At 39.7% G+C, this 25624-nt stretch overlaps 1 protein-coding gene across 1 annotated transcript in view; it reads right to left on the bottom strand.

The window, feature by feature from the left end:
• Nucleotides 1–25284, bottom strand: part of NOX3 (NADPH oxidase 3) — a 39255-nt gene extending 13971 nt beyond the window's left edge. The window contains exons 1-9 of the mRNA XM_075148122.1: nt 25240–25284; nt 24475–24570; nt 24164–24274; nt 22278–22362; nt 13666–13811; nt 10407–10588; nt 7547–7676; nt 4325–4417; nt 2927–3180 (exon numbers count right to left, since the gene is read on the bottom strand). Coding sequence (XP_075004223.1) covers nt 2927–3180; nt 4325–4417; nt 7547–7676; nt 10407–10588; nt 13666–13811; nt 22278–22362; nt 24164–24274; nt 24475–24570; nt 25240–25284 — 1142 coding nt within the window. The remainder of the gene's footprint in view (nt 1–2926; nt 3181–4324; nt 4418–7546; nt 7677–10406; nt 10589–13665; nt 13812–22277; nt 22363–24163; nt 24275–24474; nt 24571–25239) is intronic.
• Between the last annotated feature and the right edge of the window lie 340 nt (nt 25285–25624).

The raw sequence follows: 25624 nt of genomic DNA, 5'->3' as shown, positions 1-25624 counted from the left end.
TAACACCCAGTCCTTAGGAAGAATGAGGTTTTTCCTTCTTTCAGATTTTCTATTGTTTTGTGCTCTTTATTCCATGAATCACCTTTAAAATTCAGCTTAAATACTACAACAAAAATGCAGGCATAGGAAGAATGAAATACTTTAACAGGAAAAGAAAGGGGGATTGCGAAGCAATGGTATGCACAAATATAGGGACACAACGTATCTGAAACCCTATTGTTGCTTTCTTGAAGTGTACCTGAAGTCCTAGCAAACATTTTCACTTTCATTCATACTTGTCACATGGTTCATTTTTATTTCAATATTCCAAATGCTCTGCAAGTGCAATAGCAAATGAAACAGCTACTCAGGGATAACTTTTGGAAATGTGGCCTCGGATATAAATAAAAGACCCTTTTTTTAAATATGTATTGTTATTCAGCTTGTTGCCCAGCCCTGTACTTTTTGAGCACTCAAAACTCCCTGTAAAATACAGTTAATTTAGGGTATATATGTAAAGTGCCTAAGAACTGCTTTCAGGTAAACTTTCTATGTAGTTCAATGTGGGCTTGGGAGCAATTCTCATTATTGTTAATAGATTGAGAAAAAAAATTACCTGGAAGGAATTGCAAGGGATTCTTTAATTTATCTCTGTGCAACAAGACAGGATCAATTATTTCTGAATCATTCCTTACAGAGATTTGTCTTGTCAGTCTGCTCCTAAATCCTTAGAGATTTAGGAGATGGAGATCCCATCGTTGGTTTGAATGCCTTGCTCAGCCGTAGCTAGAAAGCTTAGCCAAGTACAAAGACTCAGAGAAACATATAGCAGAAACTAAGCAGAATACAGAAGCCATGTAGCAAGAATACAGAAGCAGAATACAGAATACAGAAGCAGAATACAGAAGCAGAATACAGAATACAGAATACAGAATACAGAATACAGAATACAGAAGCAGAATACAGAAGCCATGGAGGAGAAAGCAGAGAAAGAGAAACTGAGGAAGGTAGGAAGATAGTAGACAAAGCGACGAAAGATATTACATTTGCATTTGCCAAGGGAGGAGTAGAAAATAGGGCTATAGACTGTTTCCAGCTATGGCTTGGATTGTCCACATTCTTTGTGTCCATCTACACAATTTCATTAGAAAGAAGTATTATACTTTTGGGGAAGGCAGGGAAAGTATTTAATTTTGGAAAAGTAACATTAGCAGATTCTTGTATTATTTTTAGAATTTAAACATTTGCTGATCAGCATGATTATGTAGTACTCCTGATTGTAAGAGAAGTTAGATTTTGGGACAACGTGCTAAAACAGCAATTAAGTGAGCCAAAATCCCAAAGAGGCATAATATGGAACTTGATTATTTTCACAGGAAAGTCTATTCTATGGTCTTATCTCTCAAATTGTCCAGAAAACACAACTAACTGTCTTTGCTACCTGTATAAATGCATGTACATTTTATTTTAGTCTTCCTTTATTAATTACAATATACATATTTTATTTCTAGAACCTTACCTTATCATTCAGTTGCTACATGGCTTCTGTATTCTGCTTAGTTTCTGCTATATGTTATTTTTTAATATAGCCACCAATTCGGTGTTTATCTTTAGATATTGAAACCTGTGAAAGACTTGGTTTTTGCTTTATTGCTAGTTTAACTATTGAAATATTCTTTTTAATATATTGCAAGAAAGCAATTGAATGATCGCATTAGGCACCCTAACAAGATTAAAAAGAAGAGTCTTTATATATGACAGCACTGTTAATTTCAACCCTGCATTGTGGCCAGCAACGTTTGATAACATTTTTCTCTTTCTCATTCTTTACACTGGCTGTCAATCACTTCAGACCATTTTTGCTCCAGTTCTGCTGAAACGGCATGCTTCTCATTCCAGTTGCCTTTAACAAAGGCACGGCTTTCATTTCTAATTCTTATTAACAATGCAAACACTGGACCAGACTTTCTTCTCTGTCCCCCCTCCCCCCCGCTTCTAGTATGCCTCTGTAGCTCAATGGTGTTTATAAGCTTTTTAGGAGAATGTTCTTTAGCATCCAAGTTCCATTACATTATATAAATTGAGTTAAACAAGTGCCTTTTGCTGTTCAGTTTTACTAGAACTCCCTCATCAAAAGCACTTTTCCAGGGGGAAAATTGTCCCTTCAGCCCCAGGCCCTTCACACTCCACTGGAATTGAAATGATCCTGTGCCGGGCTCTTCTTTGCTGAAAATCTCCACTACTCCTGCAAGGAGCTACATGGTTTGAGTCCATCACATATAGAGCCAGACGCTTAGCTGGTGTAAGTCGGGATGGACCCATTAATTTCAGCGGAGCCCTGCTGACTGGCAACAACGAAGCATCAACCTTTTGCTTGGATTAAGATGCCACAGATGCACAATTTGAATGCCAGTAACCTTTATAAAGTGGAGCACGGTTTGGACACTGGAGACAGAGTTGAGGGAGACTGCTGGAATGAAGTGAGGTTCAGGCAGAAGTTTCTGGGGCCACAAAATATCTGAGTAATTGAAAGGGAAAAGCTGGAAGTTTGGATGGCATGTGATGGGTGCCATCAGAGCATAAGCATACAGGCACAAAGCTAGCAGATAGCTTCCAGTGTCGTTTTAATTCAGTTCTTAAGCACCTATCTCTTGAAGTGGTGTAGATATAGGTGTTAGAGATTCAGATGATAGCGACAGAGATATAGATATTGATATGGACTTTAAATCTTGGATTAGTCATCACATCTTCTTGGTAGCTGTTGGCCTAAGTTCATGACTCTGTTTATTTGTGTTTTTTTTAGCGTAATGGCATATTTATAGATCCAGAACTACAATCTAATACTGTATCATAAAGAACACACACAAAATTAATTAAAGTTAAAATGTTAACGTTTATTTTAAAATGTAGAATTAACATTTTAAAATGTATTGTTTGTTATTCAAACCTCGGTAACATCCACGATTCCTTGAAAGCTTTTTCCTCGGCTCCGAAGGCCTTGAAGAGGGCTGCAGTCCAATCCCCGACGACCCGTATGTGAACGCTGAAGAAGTCCTCCTCGGGAGCTGAGGTGAGGGTGAAAGGGTGCCACTCCAGCTGTGAGACAGATGGGCACTGTAGAAAGATATATTGACCGGGTCCCATTTTAAAGCCACGTTTCTTCATGTGAAGCTCAAGGGCTCCAGAGGAATGAGTCACCACCTAAACAATAATAAAAGGACCTGTTTTATTTTCCTTCAGAAGAGTAACTGTTCGTTCCCATTAGGTTCTAGGTGACTTTGCAATCATTTCTACCTGAGTTCAACCACAAGTTAATGCAAAGTGGGATGCACAGTAATTTTTAAATGTCTTGTAGATTATGGCCTAAACTGCCTGTTGCAGTGCTGTTGCTGCCCAACAGCTTGAGAGCGAGTACAGCGTGTATCGTGGGGCAGCTTGCTTTGTGAGCGTAAGAGGCAGAGGAAAGGCTGTAACAATTCCACAGTTTGTCAACTTTCTATCTTAGTAGAGCCTATGCAAAAGTAATCCTTAATAGACTAGAATAATTTCCCAGTTTTACTGTCATGTAACACAATTAACGTGTATGGGATTATTGTTGGTTTGGCAAGAAGAAAAAAGGCCAGTGAGCTCAATTCTAATATACTTTTATTAAGAGGTAATCTCAGTTAAGCAGCCAGTTTTATATGTCACACATAGTATAGCGAGATTCTCAGATCACAGCCGCTCTGTGAAATCAGCAGCAAGACTTATCCAACATGCTTTTCCCCTCACACAAGATAAGCCTGTTTCTGATCACCAGCTTGATACGTGTGGAGTTGGCTGCTTCAACAGCGGCATTCCCCATCCATTCTGCTGTGACTTAAATAGGCCCTTAGTACACAGAGACATTTACAACTGGGATAAATTGTTACAGTGGTATTAAGGAAGCTTCGACTATTTGTGCTAACTAATAATATAACCCTTAATCTCTTTGGAAGCCTCCAGATTTGAAAGTAAAAACCGTGTCCTAGGTCAAGGGCGTCTCTGGCATTTACTGCAGTGGAACATGGTTGCAGTTCATTAAAAAGAGAGACCCTCTGCACAGATGTTTACATTATAGTGGTGTGGAGTCTGGTACTTCATTAATCAAGTTTGGTCCCGCATGGGATATTCTTATGGACATGCTATTGGAATAAATGCAAAACATAAAATCAATACTTGGGTGAAACCATGGTAATGATGGAAAAGCTGCTGAAGTTAGGAGTGAAAAATGAGGTCAAAATATGGACAAGTTATCTATAAAAGATATAAAAAGTCATTGACATAATGTTTTTTTTTACGCAGACATGCAAGCTATGTTACATACCTTAGTAATGACCACCTCCTGTCGAAATCTCCAAAATCTAACAATTCTTTCACAGATGTACAACACCATAGGACTTAAAACCCACTTCCAAGCCTGTAGAAAGTTGCATATTAAAAAACAACATTTATTTTAATATCTACAAAAATATTTTGCTTTTCTGGTTTAAATCAACGGATAGCCTAAAATGGAATTATTTGATTTCTCTGATTTTTGGTTCGTCTTATTCAAGAGAGTATTTTTGTTGCTGCTGTAGCAGTTCTGGCTTTCTGGTGGAACAGACATATGGGACTCCTTCACAGACGCACTCCAAAAGCGGTGCTAATATCTATCTGTATTCTGGCCAAGAAGAGTCCTTTAAAATCTTTTCCTACTAAAAGGCAAAAGGATTAATCTATTTAGGTGTTACATATAGATGTCATTGGGCCTGAAGACATATAGATGCATACATTTATACAATATTACCCATAGCCTTACTATTTTTTGCTCTTCAAAGTCTAAAACATTTCAGAAGGGTCAGATAGGAGTAGCTCTTATTGTCAGCTGTGAGTTTTCTGATGCTGCATGAGAAAACATTAAGTCCCAAATATTCAATTAGAGGAATGGGATATATTTCCATTTAATCCATTAGTCGGCTCTGTATCAATAAATGTGTTTCTTTGACTTGGGATACTAAGGTGGTCATACTTTAAGTATTGCAGGTGATTGCTGTGCTTGTACTTGCTAATCGTATGTACTGATCACTATTAACAAAGGTACTTCGCTATTCAAGTATACTAGCTGATGATTTCACTGCGTTCCACTGATAGCTAAGATAATTAGATGTAATTGAATCTTCATGATTAAAAAAAACCTTTTTTTTTTCTATAGGAGATACTGTTTTATTTCCAGTTTTGTTAATTACACAGCTCATTCTAGCAAACTGAAGACTCCACAATCATGTGGCTTTTCAAATCTCCAAAGGGTAACTTTACTTGCTGAAACATTGACTTTGCTCCACAAGCTGGGTAACAGAGGTTATAAAGTATCTTTTATGAGAAGCAAGCCATAAAATTATGTGGCTTCCTTAGAAAGTGCTAAGAGGATGGAGTGGCAATTTCCCAAGGTTAAGTCTTGAAAATTAAATTAAAAAAATGCATGATTTAATAATGGGAAGAAACCAGCATAAGCCAGAAGATTTTCAGTTAACGCAGAAACTCAACACATCCGTTGTCCCTAAATACTACAGGTGTCTCTGCACAGTGGGTGATCTCACATGTCTTGAATATATTTGCATATATCAAGCTACAATAATGATGAGACCTGTTTTTCCTCCCTTCCATTTGTGCTACCTGTAAATAAAGGCACGTGACAGGAATGTTAAGGCTGCAGGCTACCCTGTGCGAGAGCTCAGCTGAGATTTCAAATGTGCCATCGCTCCAGTGCAATGGAGCGTTCTATCCAAAATATCTTTTGGCTGGGTTGGGACAACAGGACATCCACCAGGAGGGATGGGCTGCCAGGCAACACAGCTCCTGGCCGGCTAATCAGGGCATCGGTATTCTTGCCCAAGTGGTGTTTCCTCCTGTAATGAGAATGAACTGAGATGGGGCAGTGATGGCTCAGGAGAGACCGTGAGGATAAAAGTCTGGACGCCCTGGGTGCAACAGAAGTGCTTCATCGTCCCCAGTGGGAGCCAGATCGGGCTCCTACCAGCTGAAATGTGGAGCGGAGGAGTAGATGTGGCATGACTGAGGGAGGGGCTCCGCCATGGTAGCCTCCTCCAGGAGCCGTGGCCAGCGGGGTGTGTGCTCCGGTGTCACTTCATGCAATCCCAGCTGTGCACAAGGGTGTCCCCTCCCTGCCCAGTCACATCCGCATCTGCCCCTGCCAGTGCTGTGCAAGCTTCGCCATGGCTTTTTACCCTCTGAATGAATTTGTGCTAACTGCGGTGTCTAGCAGGTACCACACCATAGCACATTACCCATCCAGCAAAGCACTGTTCTTGTAGATGATCTATATGCCATATGGTATTATCACAATTCATTTAAAGTAACGCGACTTTGCAAGTATGGCCTTGGGTATGCAGGAAAGTGTGGCAAAATAGGTTTAACACGGAGAAGTGGAAGTTCTCTCCAGTTAGCTTTATAATAATGAATGTGAAGACATGCTGTTGGAAGCAGGCTTGTGTCTGTATTCATGGTGCGTAGCCATGTATTGATTTTTATGGCGACATTGTAGCTGAAATTTTTAGAGAGGCATTCATTTTCTCATTAATATGCGGGTTGGATAGTGGCTAACAATAGTTTAGTTTAAGAAAAATCTATGTCAGCCATTAAAAGAGCTACAAGACACTGAATGCTAATTTTTCTCCTTTACTATAAGATTTCCTTTGGTATGTTTTCTCTTTTTGGAAGAAACAACAAAAACTTGCATATGAGCAAGCTAAATCTTGAGCTGTAAATGTTAAATTATTTTGTTTGGATGCTAGACATCTGACATACTGTACAAGTCTGCTACTTAATTACCCCCTGTGGATTTGCAATCTTGTTGCAGCAAAACCACCCTTCCGTGGGACATTTTTCCTGCCTTCCCTTTCAAAATTCATTGTTTCAAATTCTCTCCTTTTTACCTAACTTAAGGCATCAAGGCTGGACAATACGAAGCATGTGCCCCAAAGCAAGGACATAATTTCATCTCCAACTATTCTCCCTTGGTATTTAGACTATCCATATTAAAGTACTATTAGTTAAAATAATAATATTAATTTGCATCCCTAGCTTTACTCTTCCATTGTATTTTCTGTATCTCTATCCTCATAAGGTTTTCATTTGGAGGCTCTGTTTGTGCAATGAACACATCAAGGATATTGGTGATACTGAATACTGAATAATTAAAAGTAAGTGTACACAACAGATTTAAATAGAGTACAATTCTGAAACCCCTACCCTTCAAAGGGAGGGTTGCCTAACTAAAGGATCTTCCAGAAATAAAAATTTTTATTAATGACACCAAAATTTTACACATCACTCTTCATCTCTACCTGTCTATATTGTTTATATAGGAGGTCAGGATCAATGTCTTGATGCACAGGGAGAGGTCATGGAACAGAAATGTGAAACTATTCTCTAAACATGCCACTAAGTGCCAGTCACTAGCATACACTCCAGCCCCCTACCACCTAAGACATTTGGCCTCCCAAGGAAGGACATTAAGTTAAAAACAGAAGACAAACATCACTCTTACCACAGGTTTGTTGCCAGAAAACTGCGGCAAAGGGCACTGAGTGGCGTTCTCCCATTCCAAGTAGCGATCCTTACAGTAAGTGACATTGTGAAGCAGCAGACTCTGAGGTGTCTGACCTCGGACAAGCTGACTTAAAACAAAAATGTTAATCAGTGATAAGCTTCTTTGCAAGGTTTCTGTGCATCTGTAGGTTTTGCACTAGTAGTCGAATGCAGGTTCGGAGATAACTGAAAGTTCAAGAACTGGCCATTTCAACCCTCTTCTGCTCTCTTGTTCAAATTACCTGTCCTTTAGCTTTGCCAATGACTTTTTGACCAAATGCAAGAAGTGTGTTGTAGTATTGGTATACATCAATGAAGCTGAAGTGTGAAGAGTCCTTGTGTACAAAATGTACATTTTGCTGTTTGTGGCAAAATTAGAATGATTTCCAAGTTCTTTGGAGCAGACACTTTGACCTCCTCTGTATATGAGCATCTGGTATTGTTTAGAAAAATAATAAAATTTAATAGTGACAGACCTTCTCTTTCCTTTGCTGCTTTCTAAACGCATTTTTAAAAGCTGCAAATGAAGTTGGAGGACCGTAATTAGATGTGTACTCTCTAAACATATTAAATTCTAGCTTCTTTACTTCAGAGAATCTTAATGATGTGAATTTTCCCAAACATATCAATCCTGACTGTTCAGTTTAAATGGGTTTCAGCTGGTGTTGATTATGGGTAGAGAAGGAAGATTTTTATCGGGAAACCCTGTTTTTTTCATATTGTTTCTCTGAATTTTCCCTTCCATACATACTTTGGCTCTACAAAGTTAGCCTGTCCTGCCCACTAGTCTAACAAGAGACAAGGAGATAAGAAGTGCTGCCTTCTTCTACATGGCAGTGTCATCGGCTGCCACCAGGTCAGACAGAAAGACAGAAAAGGAGGTAGGCTCAAGTGAGTTTTGTTCAGTCATCTGGGAAGGAGAAAGAGGTGGGAAGTGAACGAAACCTCGGGTTTTGACTCCTTTTCATAAATGGGGTAGTGGTAGGGATGTGCTGGGGCAGCAGGGAGCTGCTCTGTTCCACTGCATGCCCAGCCTGGGGCAAGCAACGTGCTCACTGACTGCTATCGATAGGGCTGTTAAATACGTGTCCCCTTTTCGGGGAAGTCTCTTGCTGAGGAGTGTCGATCGGCTGGCTTGGTAGAGGGAGCTTACAAAGCTGAAGGTTTAAAGGCTTCATTATAGTTGTTTGAAATTGGATTCTAAAAGATTTGCCAGAGAGAGGGGGGAAGGGGGCCATTTTAATCAGGCCAGGATACAGTTTACAGCATTTGTTTGCAGCTGTGCCTCTGAAACTTGGGACTAATTAATTGGGCCAATTTCAGGAACACTCAAAGGAATGCGGCAGCCCTCAAATCGCGAGGAAAGAGGTGAGAAAAGTAACACACCGCAAAACATCGTACCGGCCTGCTCCCTGCCCCGTGGCGACGCCATGTACCTCCAGGGAACAGGCAGACGCTCACGCTGCTGTGGGCTGGGCAGTTCCTCTGTATCAAAGAGTAGTGGTCTGTACATACTTTAGTGGTGGGCAATACCATCGGAATGTTTTATGAAACAGACCTAAAAAGGGTATTATGATAACACCAAGTGACTCTGTCCTTAGATCTGAAAACCTTTACAACAGCTCGAGGCTACGTGTATGCTAGAAGGTCGGCAGCAAAAGATGTATGGAGCAAAGCGGTCTTTGTTGAGGGCCTTGCACTGTACATGTTTGAGGGTTACCTAGGGCTTAGGACTAGGTCTGGTTTGATTCTGTGAACAGATCACTTGTCAGTGCTTGGCAGAGAGAGATGCATTCCTGTCAGCGTAGTTTCATACCAAAACACTTTGTTATGCACCTGAGGTTGTGCTATGGTATGAACCAAAACATAGGAGGTGAGGAGGACCACAAGATTTGCATCAAAACCGCACTCCCTATCTGAATTAAAATGTGAATGCAGATGCACTGCTGTAGATTCACATTAACGTTATTGCAAAGAAATGAGAAAAGGAAATGGGGGAAAGCACACAAGGGAGAAGAAGCAGAAGATGTCAGTGGAGCTGGAAACAGAAGATGGAAATGTTTTCAGCAGTAGGCACCTTTTTGCTCTCGCTCTGCATCAACAGGGGATTTATCAGCCCCTGAACTTCTCAGGAGGGCTCCCCTGACTCTGGTGTGCCTCCGTGTGAGAACCGGAGCCCTGTACCAACAGGACGGACTTTCCTCTTGTACTGAGGAACAGGCAGACAATCAGTGACCTGGCAGTCATCCCCCTCCATAAATGCCACCTGACTGGGCTAGCCATAAACTTGAGTTGTTTGTTACTGTAGTCATTTAAACCTGGTTCATAGTATAGTGCCTATTTCTTTATGGTGAGGAAATTTGGGTTCCTTTTCTTCACAGAGAAAGAAGGGCAAAACCACTTTATATTTATGGATGTAGAGGAGAATGGGCACAGGGACATTCACCACTGGGTAGCTGACATGCTCTCTCACAAAATGCCTTACAAGAGCTATGAGCATAAGGTCTATCCCTTATTAATTTGAACCCACAAAGGTCTGATTCCTAATCTGCAATGTCCCCAGTTCTCAGGGATGACAGTTCATTTGGACTGATGCATTGATAAGATGCAGATTGTAAGAGGGTTTGAAAAAAGTAAACCACACTTTTAGTTCTCAGAAAAGTGCTGTGTTTTAATTTCAAAATGCTTTCATTTTGCAATCTGTCTCCAAGCAAAGATCCCAGCAGTTTGTTAATAGAAAAGCACAGGATTATAGATTTGAATCGTGGTTCATCTCAAACTGTGTACATGTACCCCATATAGTTTATGCAGACACTTACCCCATACCATGGATTATTAAACCAATAAAGAAAACCACAAAGAGGTGATGGGTATACCAGAACACCTCATAGCATGACCTTCTGATGAGCTCAGTGGATGAAGTCATGATCAGAATTAAAGCCACAGTTATCACAACTCCAGTTACTCCAGCTATGGTGTTTAGTACCTCTCCTGTTGTGTTCTAGAATAAGAATACATTATTAGTATTAGTATTAGTATTTGCATTAGTATTAGTAGTAGTAGTGGTTGTTGTTGTTATAATTGTTATTTTTACTACTACTTCTGTTATTGTTACTTTTGTTACTGTTGCTGCTATTACATATGAAGCCAAAATCTAAGATATATTTTCAGCATAGGAACAAAATCAGAACAAGACATGGAGGCAAGGCCCACCTCCATTCTACCACAGAAGAGCATGGAAAAACATCCCTCTGTTCTATTTCCACTCAGGCTTATCCCAGACAGATGTGTAAATGTTTGCTGCCACTTATTTGTTTCAGGAATTGAAAGGAGGAAATTAGACAGTCTCATTAGTATTTTTATCTATTTTGCTTATGCAAAAGTGTCTCAGGAAAAAAGGAAAATGATTAGAGAAATGAGAAGATTAAACCTAGAGGTGTAATAAGCAAAACAGCACTAGAAAACAGCTTATTCATATGAGGGTGATAAAGTGAGGTGCTAAGACACCTGCAACCATAAAGGTGTGTGGCTGTTTTGTGCTTATTTTACTTCAGTTTGTGGGTTTTTAGCAACCCTGAAATGGTGTATAAAAATGGCATGCTCTCATTTACCTAAACAGCATATCTCATTTACCTGTTCCTTACATTTACCTGGAGATACATTGGATAATACTTGGGTTTATTTTTTAAAAGACATATTTATATTTACATTTTTATGCTTGTCAGTGATGAAACATTAATAGGCTGGGCTTGAACATGTTCCTTCTTGCTCATGACTCACAGACATCAGCACAGGTCTGTTACATCTGTCTAAACTCACCAAAATAAACTGAAGTGAGAACGAAGATGTATTTTGAACACAGCAGTCAGATGCAGTCTCAGTTATAAAGTGCAAATCGTGAAGAACAGCAGTAAAAATCTCACACGCAAGATGAGACTCAAGCTAAATATGCCAGCAGAGTGTAAATGAAGTCCCCATTTGGCCTGCAAAGCATATATATCTGTTTTCCTGGTGCTGATGCGCAGGAATGAAGGCGCTCAGCATGCCTTCTGGATCCTGAGTTGGTTCTACAGCTTAATACACTAGGAGAAAAAAACCCTATATTGTACTTGTAAAGTGCACTCATTTGATATGGAAATCCTAGAGGTGATAATATTCCACAATGCCATTTTTACAGTCACTTTTTACGGTAAAATCATTCTTTCAAATGTTCACACTTGATAGCACACAGAACATTTTCAAATTGGTGCCTGTGAAGAGTGTGTTCAGATCCTATTACATATTAACAGGATTGATCTAAGTGATATTTTGAACATTTCCATTAGGGTGGCTAGTTTGAATGTTGAGATGAAACATGGAAAAATGTCAAAGACACTTAGTGCATTGCTACTACAGGGGTAGGATGAAACTGAAAAGAACGCCTGAATTGTTGCTCTCAGAACTTTCTTCTCTGAAGTTAGAAGCAATCTTTTATTTGCTTTCCTTCATAATTTATTAATTCTGAGTGTAGCTACTGAGACACAAGTGGGCGATAAAACAAATATAAGTATTAGAGGTTAGAGTAAAATCTGGCTGGTAATTGTGGGGCATATTACCGTGAGAAATCTGGAAAGGGATCTCAGAAAATGCTAGCCTTCCTCCTCAAGGGTATTTAGGAATGTTAATTACAGGCCTACCTCACAATTATATCACCATGGGAAGGCTTAGTGGAGAAAAAAATGCATGCTCAAAGATGGGAGGTTCCTGTTCAGAGCTGTGAGCTCTGTTCTGTTCTTGGGGAACATCTCACGTGCGCGTGGTGAGAATGGGCACCGGGTGTTCAGAAAGACTGAGCAGCTTAGTCCGTGCTTGCTGTCCTGTTCTGATAAACCTAACTACTTTGTCAACACTAACATCAAGGCTTTTGTGTTCACACCATTGAGACCATTCGTTTGATTGCTGCTTCTTCTTTCTTGTTTACTTGTTTGTTTTGAAAGAAGCAAAAATCACATTATCTAAACTGGAAAGGAACTGAGAAAAAATAGGACACAATGCCTTGTAACTGAAAAGTACTATTGAATCCTACTGATGCTTGTCAGGCCATCATCTCACTTTGTTTCTGGTTTCAGTGGAGCACACCACTGACTGAAAGAGCCCCACACCATGTTCACGCAGCCTTTATTGCATGCTGGCTATGTGGGAAGTTTCTAAAGAGCAGAAACAATATGTGTGGGAGTCTCATCAGGGCCATTTCAACCCTGGAGTATACAAGAGTATACAACAGTATACATAAGAAAACAAATAACATCTATGTGATGTATAGTATGATGGAATAAGGAAAAAAGCTGTTTAGTATTTGCACGTTTTACATGCATGCATTGCAGAAAGGATCTGTTTTCCTTTATGAGTATTATAAAGAATAGCTTCTCTACCCGTGCTGTTTTGAGATAGCCAAGGAAGTGGGCGGGACACAGAGTCACTTTTCTTCCCCAAAGCAAGAAGAACCATTTATTTGCAGGGCTGAGGTGCGCATAGTCTTGCTTGTCTCTGAAGAGCACACACCAGCACTGGCTTCCCAGTGCACTGACTCCCATATGCAGCAATCCTCCGGGTGGTTTTGCACATGCTCTTCCCTGGGCAGCCACATTCGACATGTAACAGCGCAGAATCAACCCCCAGTTTGGGAAGGTACCGTGCAACCATGGGGAGAGACAAATAGCAACTGTGAAAAAAATGTTATTATGTGATATTGCTTTTTTTTTTCTTTCTGGAAAGAAGTTGTGTTTGTTCCATATATTGATAGTTTAGTTTAGTTTTTTTTAAATTCTTCGCAGGTTCATTTCATTGTCTACTATTCACAATACTTCTTACCCCCCCCAACTGTCTCCTGACAAAATAATTAAAATACTGTAGACATTTCTTTGAGCTTAGTAACCTGAAAATTGCAGCTCTGAGTAAGTGTTTTCAGCTGAAATTGAGGTTAACCTTTGGCAGCACCTTCTCGCTCTGGTTAAAAGCCTTTGAAATACAGTTTTACCGACAATAGAATCCACAGAGGAAAACTTTTTAGATGAGGAAAACCAAAAAGTGACAGCTTACTGTTTCATAGGTCCTGATTGGGTTCAAGTAGCTTTCATTTGGGCTCTTGCCAAGGCCAGAAAGTTTATTCCGTAACTCCCCGGCTTCCTTCAACTGGCTGGTGTGATACCGCTCGATGTTGATCAAGTGGGCAACAATATGGATGGCTGCATGAGAGAAAGAGTGGTGTAAAATTGCAGACACACTTGTACATGTCCACAGTGCCAGAAGGAACTTCATTAAGCACACTACGAGCTATTTGAAAAGCTTGGGCATAAATTGAGAGCTTTGCATGGGCTAGGCTGACAATAAAAGGAAAATTTTATCAAATACATGTGAAGCAACTGCTTCACATTGGAGAGGAAAAAAACGGCTCCAGGGTCACCTCCCATGTCTACAGCCAAGTGCCCTGCAGTCTTCAGTGTCATCAAAGAAAGACCTCTTGAGAGATGATATAAACGTGTTTGCCTCTGATATTAAATTGTTCAAAATGAGGTAAACTGATTAAAATACCTATTTTTTTATTAATATACTAGGATGTGCCATGGTCTAATATTGCTTTGCAGGACACTACCTTGTCTGTTTTAGGCATAGACCAGTTTGCAACTTGCATGAGGGAAATTTAAGAGATGCATCCAAAATCTGTCCCCTATAAACAAGTAGCTATAGCATTACTTTATGCAGGTGGAGCCTGGGGAAGCCACAGGAACTATGATTTTAAGGGAGAAGTCTGAACCAGAGTGTTAGATCTGATTTGCCCTGAGCATCATATATCACCTCTACTTCTGGCCTGCTCCCAAAAGGTATATGAAATGGTCAGTTTAGAAAAATGCCTTAGAGTGAAGTAAGAACTCCCCTGTAATTCTTCTTCTGAGTGGAAAGATGATAATTTCAAAAGAGAGAAAAAGGAAGGACTTTGTTTTATTATTGGCTAACATAGATAAAGTCATATTCATGCTAGGTGCAGGGTTTCAGTTTTCAACATGAAATTCTCAAATCCATTACAGGAAAGATGTAATTAATGCAAAATATTAAACGCCAAAGGATGAAAAAATGACAATGAAAAACAATTATATGTTTACAGTAGAGCTATTAGGATATGCTATTTCTTGTTTTTGTGATTAGCTTCCCATTATCATCTCTTCTTCAGCTTCCCATTATCATCTGTCCTGTTCCTGTCCCTGACCATTTAAAAAACCTTTCTAAAAGGCAGTATTTGTAGTAAACCAAATATGATCTGCTTCCCTGAACAATATTCTCTCAAAAGAATATTCTTTTTTCCTTTTTTTTCTTTTATCTCTTTTTGGTTTTCTTTTTTTGTCTTCTGTCCTTTCTTCTCTCTTCTTCCTTCTTTCTTCTTTCTTATTCCTTCTTTCTTCTTCCTTCTTTCTTCTTCTTCCTTTTTTTTCCTTTTTTTAATTGTAACTATTTGCACAGAAGTAATGTCTTACTGTGCTAGTCACATGAAAACACGGGATTAAATGCGTATAGTTTGGTATTGCTAAGTCCTTTAGGTGCCTATCCACTTAGTGAGCTCCCTCACTCCGCATGCCAGAGTCCAGCTCCTCTGCAGCGCCTGGGGAGAGCCCTGGGCATGGGAATATGAGTTAAGGTAGGATGCTAGCCCTGGAAGTGCTTAAAGCAGCCAGTCCAAAAAGGTAGAAGATTGCACTCTTGCCCCAACAGTAGGTTAGCCCATGTGTCCAGGCTGGAGAGAGGTTATTTTCACTCTGTTCTGCTGAGGTGATCCTTCCAGAGCAGTAGATGTGCTGTGGTTGGTTGACTGTCAGGTTGTACTTCATTCAGAACATAATGTGAGCTTAGGGACTCCCCCCCGCCACTCCCTAACACCTGCTTCACCTCACTGCCCCATGTGTAGATACTCACTGGAAGATGAAAGACCTATTTTAAAATCCTTGTTACATTAAATTTAAAGTAGGGCTTTAAACCAAATCACATGTCCTAGTCACTGGGCTAGACTGGTTATTCTCTTGTGAGCTGTCTCCTGATGAAACCCTTAATGAAAATAATCAAATATTTATTGACACAGGCATCCCAAGTCAGTATCCTGAGCACCCAAACTACAAAATGCAGCTCCCATTTTTCTGAATCTTTGGCCCAATGAAAAATAAATTATTTATACAAGCTGGAATAGCTTCAGCAGAATGGAGACTGAATCCAAATGGGTATGAACTGCACAGAGATAAAATGAGCCTGGAAATTAGAAGACAGGTTCAAGCCATCAAAGGAATGAGACTCTAAAATAACCTTTCAATAAACGGGATAATGGGATCAAGCAATCTAAGCAGCTTTCGGCTGAAGGTTGGTCATTTTATGAAATAGCGTATATGACGTGACTGTGAGCATTAGAGGGTATTGGACTCAGTGACCCGGCATGTCCTGTGTATGTTGTTATGGATTAGGTGCTGCATGTCAAAGAACCTGGCCAGCATCAGGCGAGAGACACTCCCCAGAGCTTGCACGTGAGAGGGTGCTCCCAGCACCTCAGCAGCGCCGGGATGCTGGAAGGAAGGTTACACTAGACCACAAGCAGCGTGTGAGATGCGTGGATTCAGACTGTCAAAACCCAAAAGCCCGAGAGGCTCTCAGCTGCAGGGTTTAGGTGGCAGCTGTGTGGGGGCTGTGGCAATCTGTTCCCCAGTGTACAACTGATGTATAAGCAGTATATAAACACTGTTTATGTACTTAAGTGTAACAGCACTTTTAAGTGCAGAGTGGGAAGGGGGGCAACTGTTCCTGCAAAAGGCTCCTTTCAGAACAGATGTTTTAGATGTTATCAGATCCAGCTGGAAGGGAACCAAGTCATTGCTTGATGAAGACCTGATTTCTCTGACATCTGAAAGAGCTCACGCGGAGGACGGGAGTGCAGGGTAACGGACCGCTGTCTGCGGTAGGTTGCGGCGTTACATGCTGCACGTAGTCCGGTACTGGACTAAGGGAAAGAGGAGAGAAAACTTTCAAAGGATGGAAAGCCCTGACGATGAATCTCTGAGTGGTCTTCTACTGAGCAGTTATACCTTAGCATCTGCTAGTGATTACTGTGCAACCAGTAATGGTACTTGTCCTCTATATGTGCAGGATGCTCTTTATAACTCTGATAGGATGTAAGAGTCACTATAGCCTTGGGATCACATGCGTTTCACAGAGTTGTGATCCATAGTGTTGTTTTACCAAGGGTTACCTGCAGCATATAAACTGCAGGTTTTGGACTACCCCTGCTCACTTAAAATAATAACATCGACTAGAGGTGGAGGTTTGAATCTGTGTTCACAGCATAACACACTTTCTCTCTTTCACCTTCAAAACACATAGATTTTTTAAAAAGTGATACTGCAGATTGTGAAGTCCTCACGTGAAATGATGACATTACTGTTGTTTAGAAGGCTACAAAATCTTGCACTTTCCTCAAAGTGCAGGACTGGACATGAATTTTACAAATTCTAGTCATGTCAGCAGCAACAGGAAACCTAGTGCTACCCAGTATATGCCGAGTGTTGAGAGTGAAATACTTCCTAACAGAAAAAAATTGGGTTGAATAGATAGAGCTTCCCAAGAAGGTCTCGAGCCTGAGGTTGAATGAAGAGTAGTCGTTTTGCAACTTTTCCCTGGAAGAAGAGATCCGCTTTCTGCAAGTTAACCTAGTAAGATTTTTCTGCAGGCTATTAAAGGACACCGTTTTGTCCATCTGCGTATTGTTCTGCTTTACTGTAAGTGTTCCTGTCAATGGAAACATCATCATACCTTCTTCTTTGGGATTTACCACATCTTCCCTTCTGGGTGACATTGCCTCCAGCTTTCATCTAACAGGTAGAGGATATGACAAGTGGAGAAGATTTCCAGAGTGAACAGGAGAGGTTTTTTTTCTGTAAGCTATTCTGTGGTAGCTGTTAATGTACAGAGCATAGTGATAAACTGGAAAATACTAACATTCAAACTAATGATGTACTGAATATGTTGGTTTACCTGAGTCTCCCATGATCTTAAATATTGCCTAGAGTGTTATTAGATGAATACTTCTGATGTTTTTTTGTGTGCTGCCAGGAAAAAATGATGCAATCTGAAAATGAATTATAGCTGGATGGTAAGAGTAATGCAAAGATCTAATTCCATTTTCAGTGTGGTTCATTTAATGTACAATAGTTGTAGCAGACTAAAAAGTCTGGCACTGGATACGTTGCCATTAACTAAAATATCCCTAAAGTGCATTTTCTGAAGGTCTTTGCATCTGCAGTGTATAGAATTTACTAAGCAATTCCAAAATTAATATGCAGATTTCTGAAATCTGAGCTTGCAACAGTTGTTTTTTTTTTTCCCTGCACCACTTAGATAAGTTTACCATAAGGCAAACATTTCAGGATTTTCAGTTCAATTTTTTCCTCATTCTGCATGACCAAATATAAAGTACGTAATAAATCATGCAATCTTTTAAACAAAGTTCTTTTTTATAACTGTGCACCAAGACTGAAGGATTCTGACTGTTGTTTTTAACAACATCTGGAACCTCTGAAGCACTTAACATACATTAATTTGTATTTGACCCCAAAATGTTCTATCTAGTCCACCTCTGAGATCAAATAAAAGGTTTTATTGGAAGGAGGGAGGGAGGAAAAGGGTTGCTATTAAGGCATGGTATTTACTGTACATATTCTTAAATACAAAGAGATGTAATTAAATTATCTTGAAAGTCTGGTCAATTTAACTAGTCTTATTCAGCCAATTGTGCCTTCAGTGAAGCATGCACAACTCTCATTGAACTAAACAAAAATTGCATGTGTTTATCTGAGGACAAGATTTCACTCTCTCTTTTTCTGCATGCCTGTACAGGATAATAATCAAATTGGAGCTTGCTGCTAGCAGTTAAATGTTTTGGTTAACCAACCCATCATGATAAAATCAAAGGGTCAAATCCTGGCCTTTCTGCCCACAGTGAAGAGAACGGCTTTGCAAGCAGCTAACCCAGGCATGGGGAATTTTGCCCCTGACCAAGCCCGGGTGCTTTTGCCATGCGCTGCCTTGTGCCATTTCTAGTTACACAGAGCCCTTAATTCAGCTTCATGCTGTCTTTGTGGACTGAAAAAGAGCAGGTTATGTAAAAATTACAACAATAGTGACCACACACATACTTGCATTGGATTTTTTTTTTTTAGAATTGTTATAAACATCAAAGAAGAACATGACTTAGACCATTTTTTATCCTAGCTGGAAGCTTATAATCTTTAATTTAATGTAGTTTCCTTCCTCGTACTTGCACCAAGTCTGGATTTAAACAATCTGACTCAAAAAAAAGGCAGTTTAATGGAAATTTCATTTTCTGTAATTTCTGCAAATACAACACTGAGATATCAGCTAAACCTCTGTTGAAGATAAGCATCTGCTTCCCTGAAAACTTCATTGCTTGCTTACACAAAAATGTGACTCAGATCACCAAAGCCCTTCACATAGCCACCTCTACGAAAATGTGGTTGAAAATGGAAGGGTTTTCTAGTATTTTTAGCTATAGATTTCTCAGTGCTTGTCAGAAGCCAAACACACCTGGCATCACCATACTTCTGTCTGCATTTTGCAAGTTTTGAAAGAAAATTGCACTGCTGGAGTTTTTAAGGAGTAGGAACCACCATTTCAAACAGCCTAACTACAAAGAATCTCGCTGTCCTTCCCCTACTTTCCCCTACGTTCCCCTAATTGCTTTATTCATATGATAATTCAAAGACTGGTGGAGCAATATATCTATATAACCTTTCCACAAACATCAAAACAACACAAGAAGCAGTTTCTTCTTCAAAATATGCACTATATGTGAACGTAAAAAAAATATATCCCCCCAACACTCCCTACTTCAGAAAATGTATGAATGTACTTTCTTAAGAGGGTAAAAACAATACAGTAAGAGGGAGGACTTGTACAAAACGTTATTTACTATCTCTTGTAGATATCTTTAGGTTACAGACAACTGCCTCTCAACTGAAAAGACTTGTTTGCATTAGAATGCATAGAATGATTTGCACTGATCAAACTGAGAGTGCATGAAACTATGATTTTATTCTAGCAGAGTTACAGGTCTATAAGGAAGATTTATTAGTGGGTGAATAACTCTCAGACAGCTCTTATCACAGACAGGCATGCAGAACGCAGGAAGCCAAACTAAGCAGAATTCCCTTACTGAATTTTCAATGATGCCCTTGATTATAGATAGCATTGTTTACTCTCTCTCTTTCCTCCAACTTCCCTCTTCCACTAGTCTCTAATTATACCCCTTTATGACCTGACCAATTAAAGCCTGCTCTTGAATTTGTATTAGAGCTGATGAAAAATTAAAGGTACAGATGTACTTTTTCCAAGGCCATGCGCACTTCAGCTGATCTGGCTGCCTGTTAGAAGCCAGACAATACTAATGTTGCACTGACTATTTTTAGCATGCTATTAAATAAATATGCTGGAATAACACCACCTGGCAACTGAGATGAATACATGTTACTTTAATAATAAAGGAGTCTACAATTTTATATTGTGAGGCTAAGCTTACTGATCTGATCTGCAAATTGGTTTAACTTGCTGCCACATTTAGGCTATTGATCATACAGGGAAGAACATTCATTTAACTAAGAATTACTAAATTGCAATAGACTAATAGGAGTTGACTATGCTTTTGTCTAACAAAAGGCAATATGGGTAGTACTTGGATAAATAATGTGTCAGCTGAGAGGAAAATGGCATCTATTTACACATCATTTTAACTCTGTTAGATTTTATGAAAAGGGACTCAATATACTTGTGGGTATGTCTTTACTCTGAAACATTGCTTTTCTGTCACAGTATGTGCTGTAGATTGTATTTTTTCAAGGAACTTGAAATTTAATTTCAGGCAACTGAGTTTCTGGCCATTCTTTACCCATGTCTGACGATACAGTGATGTAGTGTTTCCCAAATATGATAGTTGTTTCTTACTTGCCTGTTAGGGAAGCATGAGATCATAAGTTGTCATGTTTTGTTTTTTAGACTTCCCTTCTATTTTGTTTTCTTCCTCAAATATCTCATCAACCATTTGTCCATTTTGTATTCTGGGAAAGAAACCCAACCCAAATAACAACCCAACAACGAACCCTCATTTTCTCCCTAGAGAATGACAGAATTAAATAATGGTGCTTTCTGACATTTCACATCAGCTGCTGTGTCTTTTTCCTTGGAATTACTGAAGCCATAAAGTAATCACTTTTCTGATAAACTTGCACTTCCCAAACTATCCACCTTAATGCACTAGCAAACATTTTTACATGAATGTAAAAACCAAAAACATAAAAGGTTTGACTGTGCAGTTTTACTTTTGGTTTTGGAGCATGACAAATTATACACCAAGTAGAAGTTGGTTAATTTACATTCCTGGGTTGATTTGTTAATTAAAGAAGCAATGTTGCGTTCTGTAGGAATCTGCTTTATGCTGAAACTGAACTCTGATAAATGAATGGACATGACAGATAAGTAAATCATCATAATACAGTGTAAGATGCACATTCTCATCCCCCAGCCTTCCCCTCTGAATTCTTTAGCACTACATACAAAGGAGAAATTTTAGCTATTGATTCCTGATGGCAATCCTGACTTCATATTCTTGTCTCACTGCATGGGGACATTAACAGCCTATGCACGCAAAAGCAGCTCACTCATGTAGACTGAAAAAATATTGGGACCAGGATCCACCCTGACAGCCTGGGGGTAGAACTGTTACCCTGCAATGTCTTATGCTTGCAAATAACCCTGATTAACTCCTGTGTTTCCTTCAAGTTTTCTAAGAGAACTATCTGCCCCAGATACCTCTCCATCTCTGTGTGCTTACGTCCTTCCTCGTATTACCTTTTGCTCTTCCTTCTCTGTGCATCCCTCTTCCCCACGCTATCTCCTGTTCCCCTCATGTCCTCTGAATTCCTACAAGCTTCAGTCTTCTCCAGGTCCTTTAACCACTTGGGGAACAGAAAGGTGCCATGTCTTCTTCCCAGCCAGGAGAATGAACACCTATAGCTCTGTAAGTCACTAGGACCAGCAGAACAGATAACTTTTGATCTCAAGATGCAGTTTTTCCCTCAGGGGGGCCATTAGTTCCCTGTACCCATCACCTATTTAAAAAAAAAAAAAATTTAGGAATTCAATGGTTTTGAGACAGCTGCTTGTCTCAAATTCAGATTAAATTTATTACCTGCTTGAAAAATTATTGAAGAAGAGGTAGCGGTGGACAGATGAGCGGTGTGACTCACAAGCACCATTTCCTTAGGAAATCAGACTGTAATGCTATGTCATCTCCCCAAACATCTACTCTGAGGGATTTAATGCAAGTTATTTACACTAAATGTTAAAAGCACACAAGTTGGTCACATTAACTAAATGGCAACTAGTAGTTACTAGCCAGGTTGGAAGTTTATTGACTTAACAATCAAACTTTGCTAAAGCGAAAAAGGTTACAAATGGTTAATCATATGGGATTCCTACACCTATTTAAAGCTGCAGTCACCAAATTACACTAAAATAGTGTGTCTCAGAGGTGACGGGGATTACAGCATTAGGCAGAATCACTGTGAAATTCAAAACAGTTCAAAGGCAAAGAAGGAAAAAAAAAACCTTACTTGCATTTACAGCTATTCCATAGGCAACCATCTTGTGAAATGCGATGTTTTTGTCAAGCTGTCTCCTCAGTGCTCCTCCACAGCACTTGGTGAAAAAGCAGAACTTGTTTTATATCATTCCTATCACTATTTACATTTGGAGAGGAGAGGAGTTCAGTACATTTAAAAATGGAAAGTTGAAGGAATTCAGTGGAAGTTTTGGGTTAGCTTTAACTTTGGGGCTCAGGTAACTGTTTTCGGCATAGTGACACTCCAGGATTTCTTAAGCTATTCAGCCTATGTAGGGGCTCAAAAACAGGTTTGATAAAACCCCGCTACATTTAGCTGTGATTTGTGAGTGGTTTATCTGGGCTGGTGATTAACTCGTTTGCTGGTATAAGGACACCAGGGTGGGCCACCACTCCGGTTTAGCTGCACGAACACAGCTGAGCTGCTGGCAAAGCCAGCTTGCAATGAAAACATTTTCGCTGCTTTTATGAAATGCACACCCCAGGAGGGCGAGGCTGTCTAGACCTCAGGTGGCTGCAGGCTTATGTGTTCCTGAGCCATCTCCCCATTATTGGACGTGCCCGAGGGGGGGTGTGCTCACGGCCAGCTGGGTGCCCCTGCGCAGAGCCAGCCTGGGGCCGGGGCGGGCTGCGGTGAGCCAAAACTAACACGCTCTGCTGGAACCTAGGCAGCCCTCACGGACCTAATTCAGTCTCTGAATGGGTGTCTGGATGGCTCGCTTGACCTGGCACAGTGCCATGCTAAAGATCCTGGCATTTATCCACGTTTTTTCCCAGCTAATAAATCTTCCAAAAATCTGGAGCACCGCGGGGTGCAATGCCAAGACACAGCACCTCGTCAGAGAGTCACTGGATCCAGCCCTGTCCTGACCATGCTGGAGCCAGTCAAGTTGCTCTGTACCATGCTCCTCAAGAGCAGAATATTGTCCAGAAGAGCAAAATATTGATTATCTGTGAGAACAGTTCCAGTTCTCTGAGTTCTTACTCAGCATCTAAGTGGGCATGCATATATTTTATGTTAATTCACAAACTGATTCAGAAGTCCAACAAGACTTTTTTTTTCTTAAATGCTCGGCTCCTGGACTCAAACAGTCATAAAAGTGTTGATTCCCAGCCTAAAGACTGCTTGAAACGTAACTCTAACTCTGAAGAAAAAAAAAAGGCAGAACTGAAATAAGAACCAGCTTACAATAAAATAAATTAGTGTTACGATTTCTAAATTCCTGTTGTTCTTGGAGTCATGAAGTGATCAGTGATTTTTTACCCAAACGTGGTGTTGGAATTGCTCTGACTATAATAATTCACTGCTGTTGAAGCTATAACTAGTAGAGCTAAAGACTTAAGTTCTTCCTATGCATGATGCCAAGGTTAATGTAAATGCCTCTGAGCAGATGACCACTCCATTACAAAAACATATGTTTATAAGAAAGGAAGACCTGAATAGTGGCCACTCAGACAGAAGGGTTTAAGCATTTTTCTTATTATCCTTATGACACTTTTATCTATCTGTACATTTTCTCTCTCCAATTTTCACGTTGCAGCTACGCGGGATACACATGATAGATACGTATTTTCTCCATTTGGCCAAGTTGCATTATACGTCCCTTTTTTGTAGCTCCTCACTTTTCACTTCATGACACCATGCTATGCAGCGGCTGCCAAAATCAGTGTTGCATTTAGAGCACTGTGTTAAACAAGCCATTTGTTTCTCTTCAGTCATGAATACTGACAATTTAAATGGTAATAACTAGGCAATAGTGTACAGACTTCTCTATCAAAAATTAAAATTCCTTGGAAAATGTTTGATATGGATAATACTGCTGAACTACTGAAATAAAAAAGAGAGGATAATATGGCTATTTGAGAAATGGTACTTACAATGCTTGCTCCTCTTAAGAATGAAATAAGGTTTCTACTGACTGGTAACAGGATTAGCATGCAGTTAAAATTAAGGCACGTTGCAGAAGCTCTTGCCCAAGCCAGGGTTGACTGTACATATAACAGTATAAAGAAATTAAATTACAAGCTTGGTATAGGAAGAGCAAAAGAAAGAAAATACTATATTAACATAATACTTTCATATGGGAAAATTACTGTTGAAGCATCAAAAATATTATTATGAAGGATGTAAATAAAATCACACATACATTCTTCTTGTGGAGCCCTTTAACAATCAAATTTGTACTTACTCCCAGCATAATCCGTGTATAAATGTAAGCATCTTCGTCTTCATACCAGTGGAAGGTATCAATAAACAAATAGAAATTCAGTCCCAGCCATACCAGCTACAAAGCAGAAAGGCTACAGATTAGTGACACTTACAGTATTTTTTAATGCATATAAAACTGGTTATGGTTATAGTTTTAAAAGTATCTGAGAGATACTTCAAAATCAGTGTGCAATGCAGTTCTTGATCACAGATGATAGAAATCACAAACGCCTGCTGGAATGAGGCTATCTTTTAGCAAATGCAGGATTACAGCCCTATCCCCACATCCCTGGTAGAGGATATAGATGACATTTACTGTGTGATGGTAAACTTGATCTTAAACACAGGGCTTAGCCTGGTCTCTAAAAAGGCAATAAAGGCTAAAATTAAAGAATTCCAGAAATGGAGGGAGTTAGGAGCTGAGGAAGATCCTTTCTGTGCTCCCTATACTCAATTCACGAAAGCCTCTGAAAATAATTCAGAATATAATTTCAATTACAATTGCAACCCCCTGTTCCCTTTATCTGAGAACTAAAGTACACGGACTTAAAAATAATTAAAAATAAACCAGTAAGACTTTAAATTGTTTTTAAGACTAGTTATAAAAAGGCTGCTGAATATTTTATAGCAAGTTTTACATTAAGCTTGGGAGTATTACTGTAAGCAAACCATAAAATGTCTTTTAAACAAGCTTAAAATATTTATATATATCCAATTAGATTTTTTTAATGCTAAAAATACTCACTAATAACAGCACTGAGAGTTTTTCATTCAAAATCCAGCATCCCATCCTGAGCGCCTCTCCCTATGCTAGCAGCAGCTGACTCTTGCCTTCCAGTGTAACCCGAGTTCTCCGTCCATTCCTCAGGCTTTTCTACTAACTCCTTTTGTCTTTAGATTTTAATAAGCACCTAGTGGGAGCAGGAGCTCTCTCAAGGAATTTTCTAATTAAGGACTGCCTGACAAGAACAGATCATCCAAGTGACATGTCTTATGACCTGTGTAAATAAAATGTTGGTCATTGTCCAGTCCTTTCTCTCTCCAGAGTTATTTCTCAGCAAATGAGAGATGCTGTCATTAAATTGTCCTCTTGTGCTAGCACGTATTTGGGTGGGTTTTTTTGCTTTGTC

The sequence above is a fragment of the Calonectris borealis genome, chromosome 3 (genome assembly GCF_964195595.1).
Source record: "Calonectris borealis chromosome 3, bCalBor7.hap1.2, whole genome shotgun sequence".
Classification (NCBI taxonomy): domain Eukaryota; kingdom Metazoa; phylum Chordata; class Aves; order Procellariiformes; family Procellariidae; genus Calonectris; species Calonectris borealis.
The sequence above is the reverse complement of the archived record's forward strand: the minus strand, read 5'-3'. Positions and strand labels throughout refer to the sequence as shown.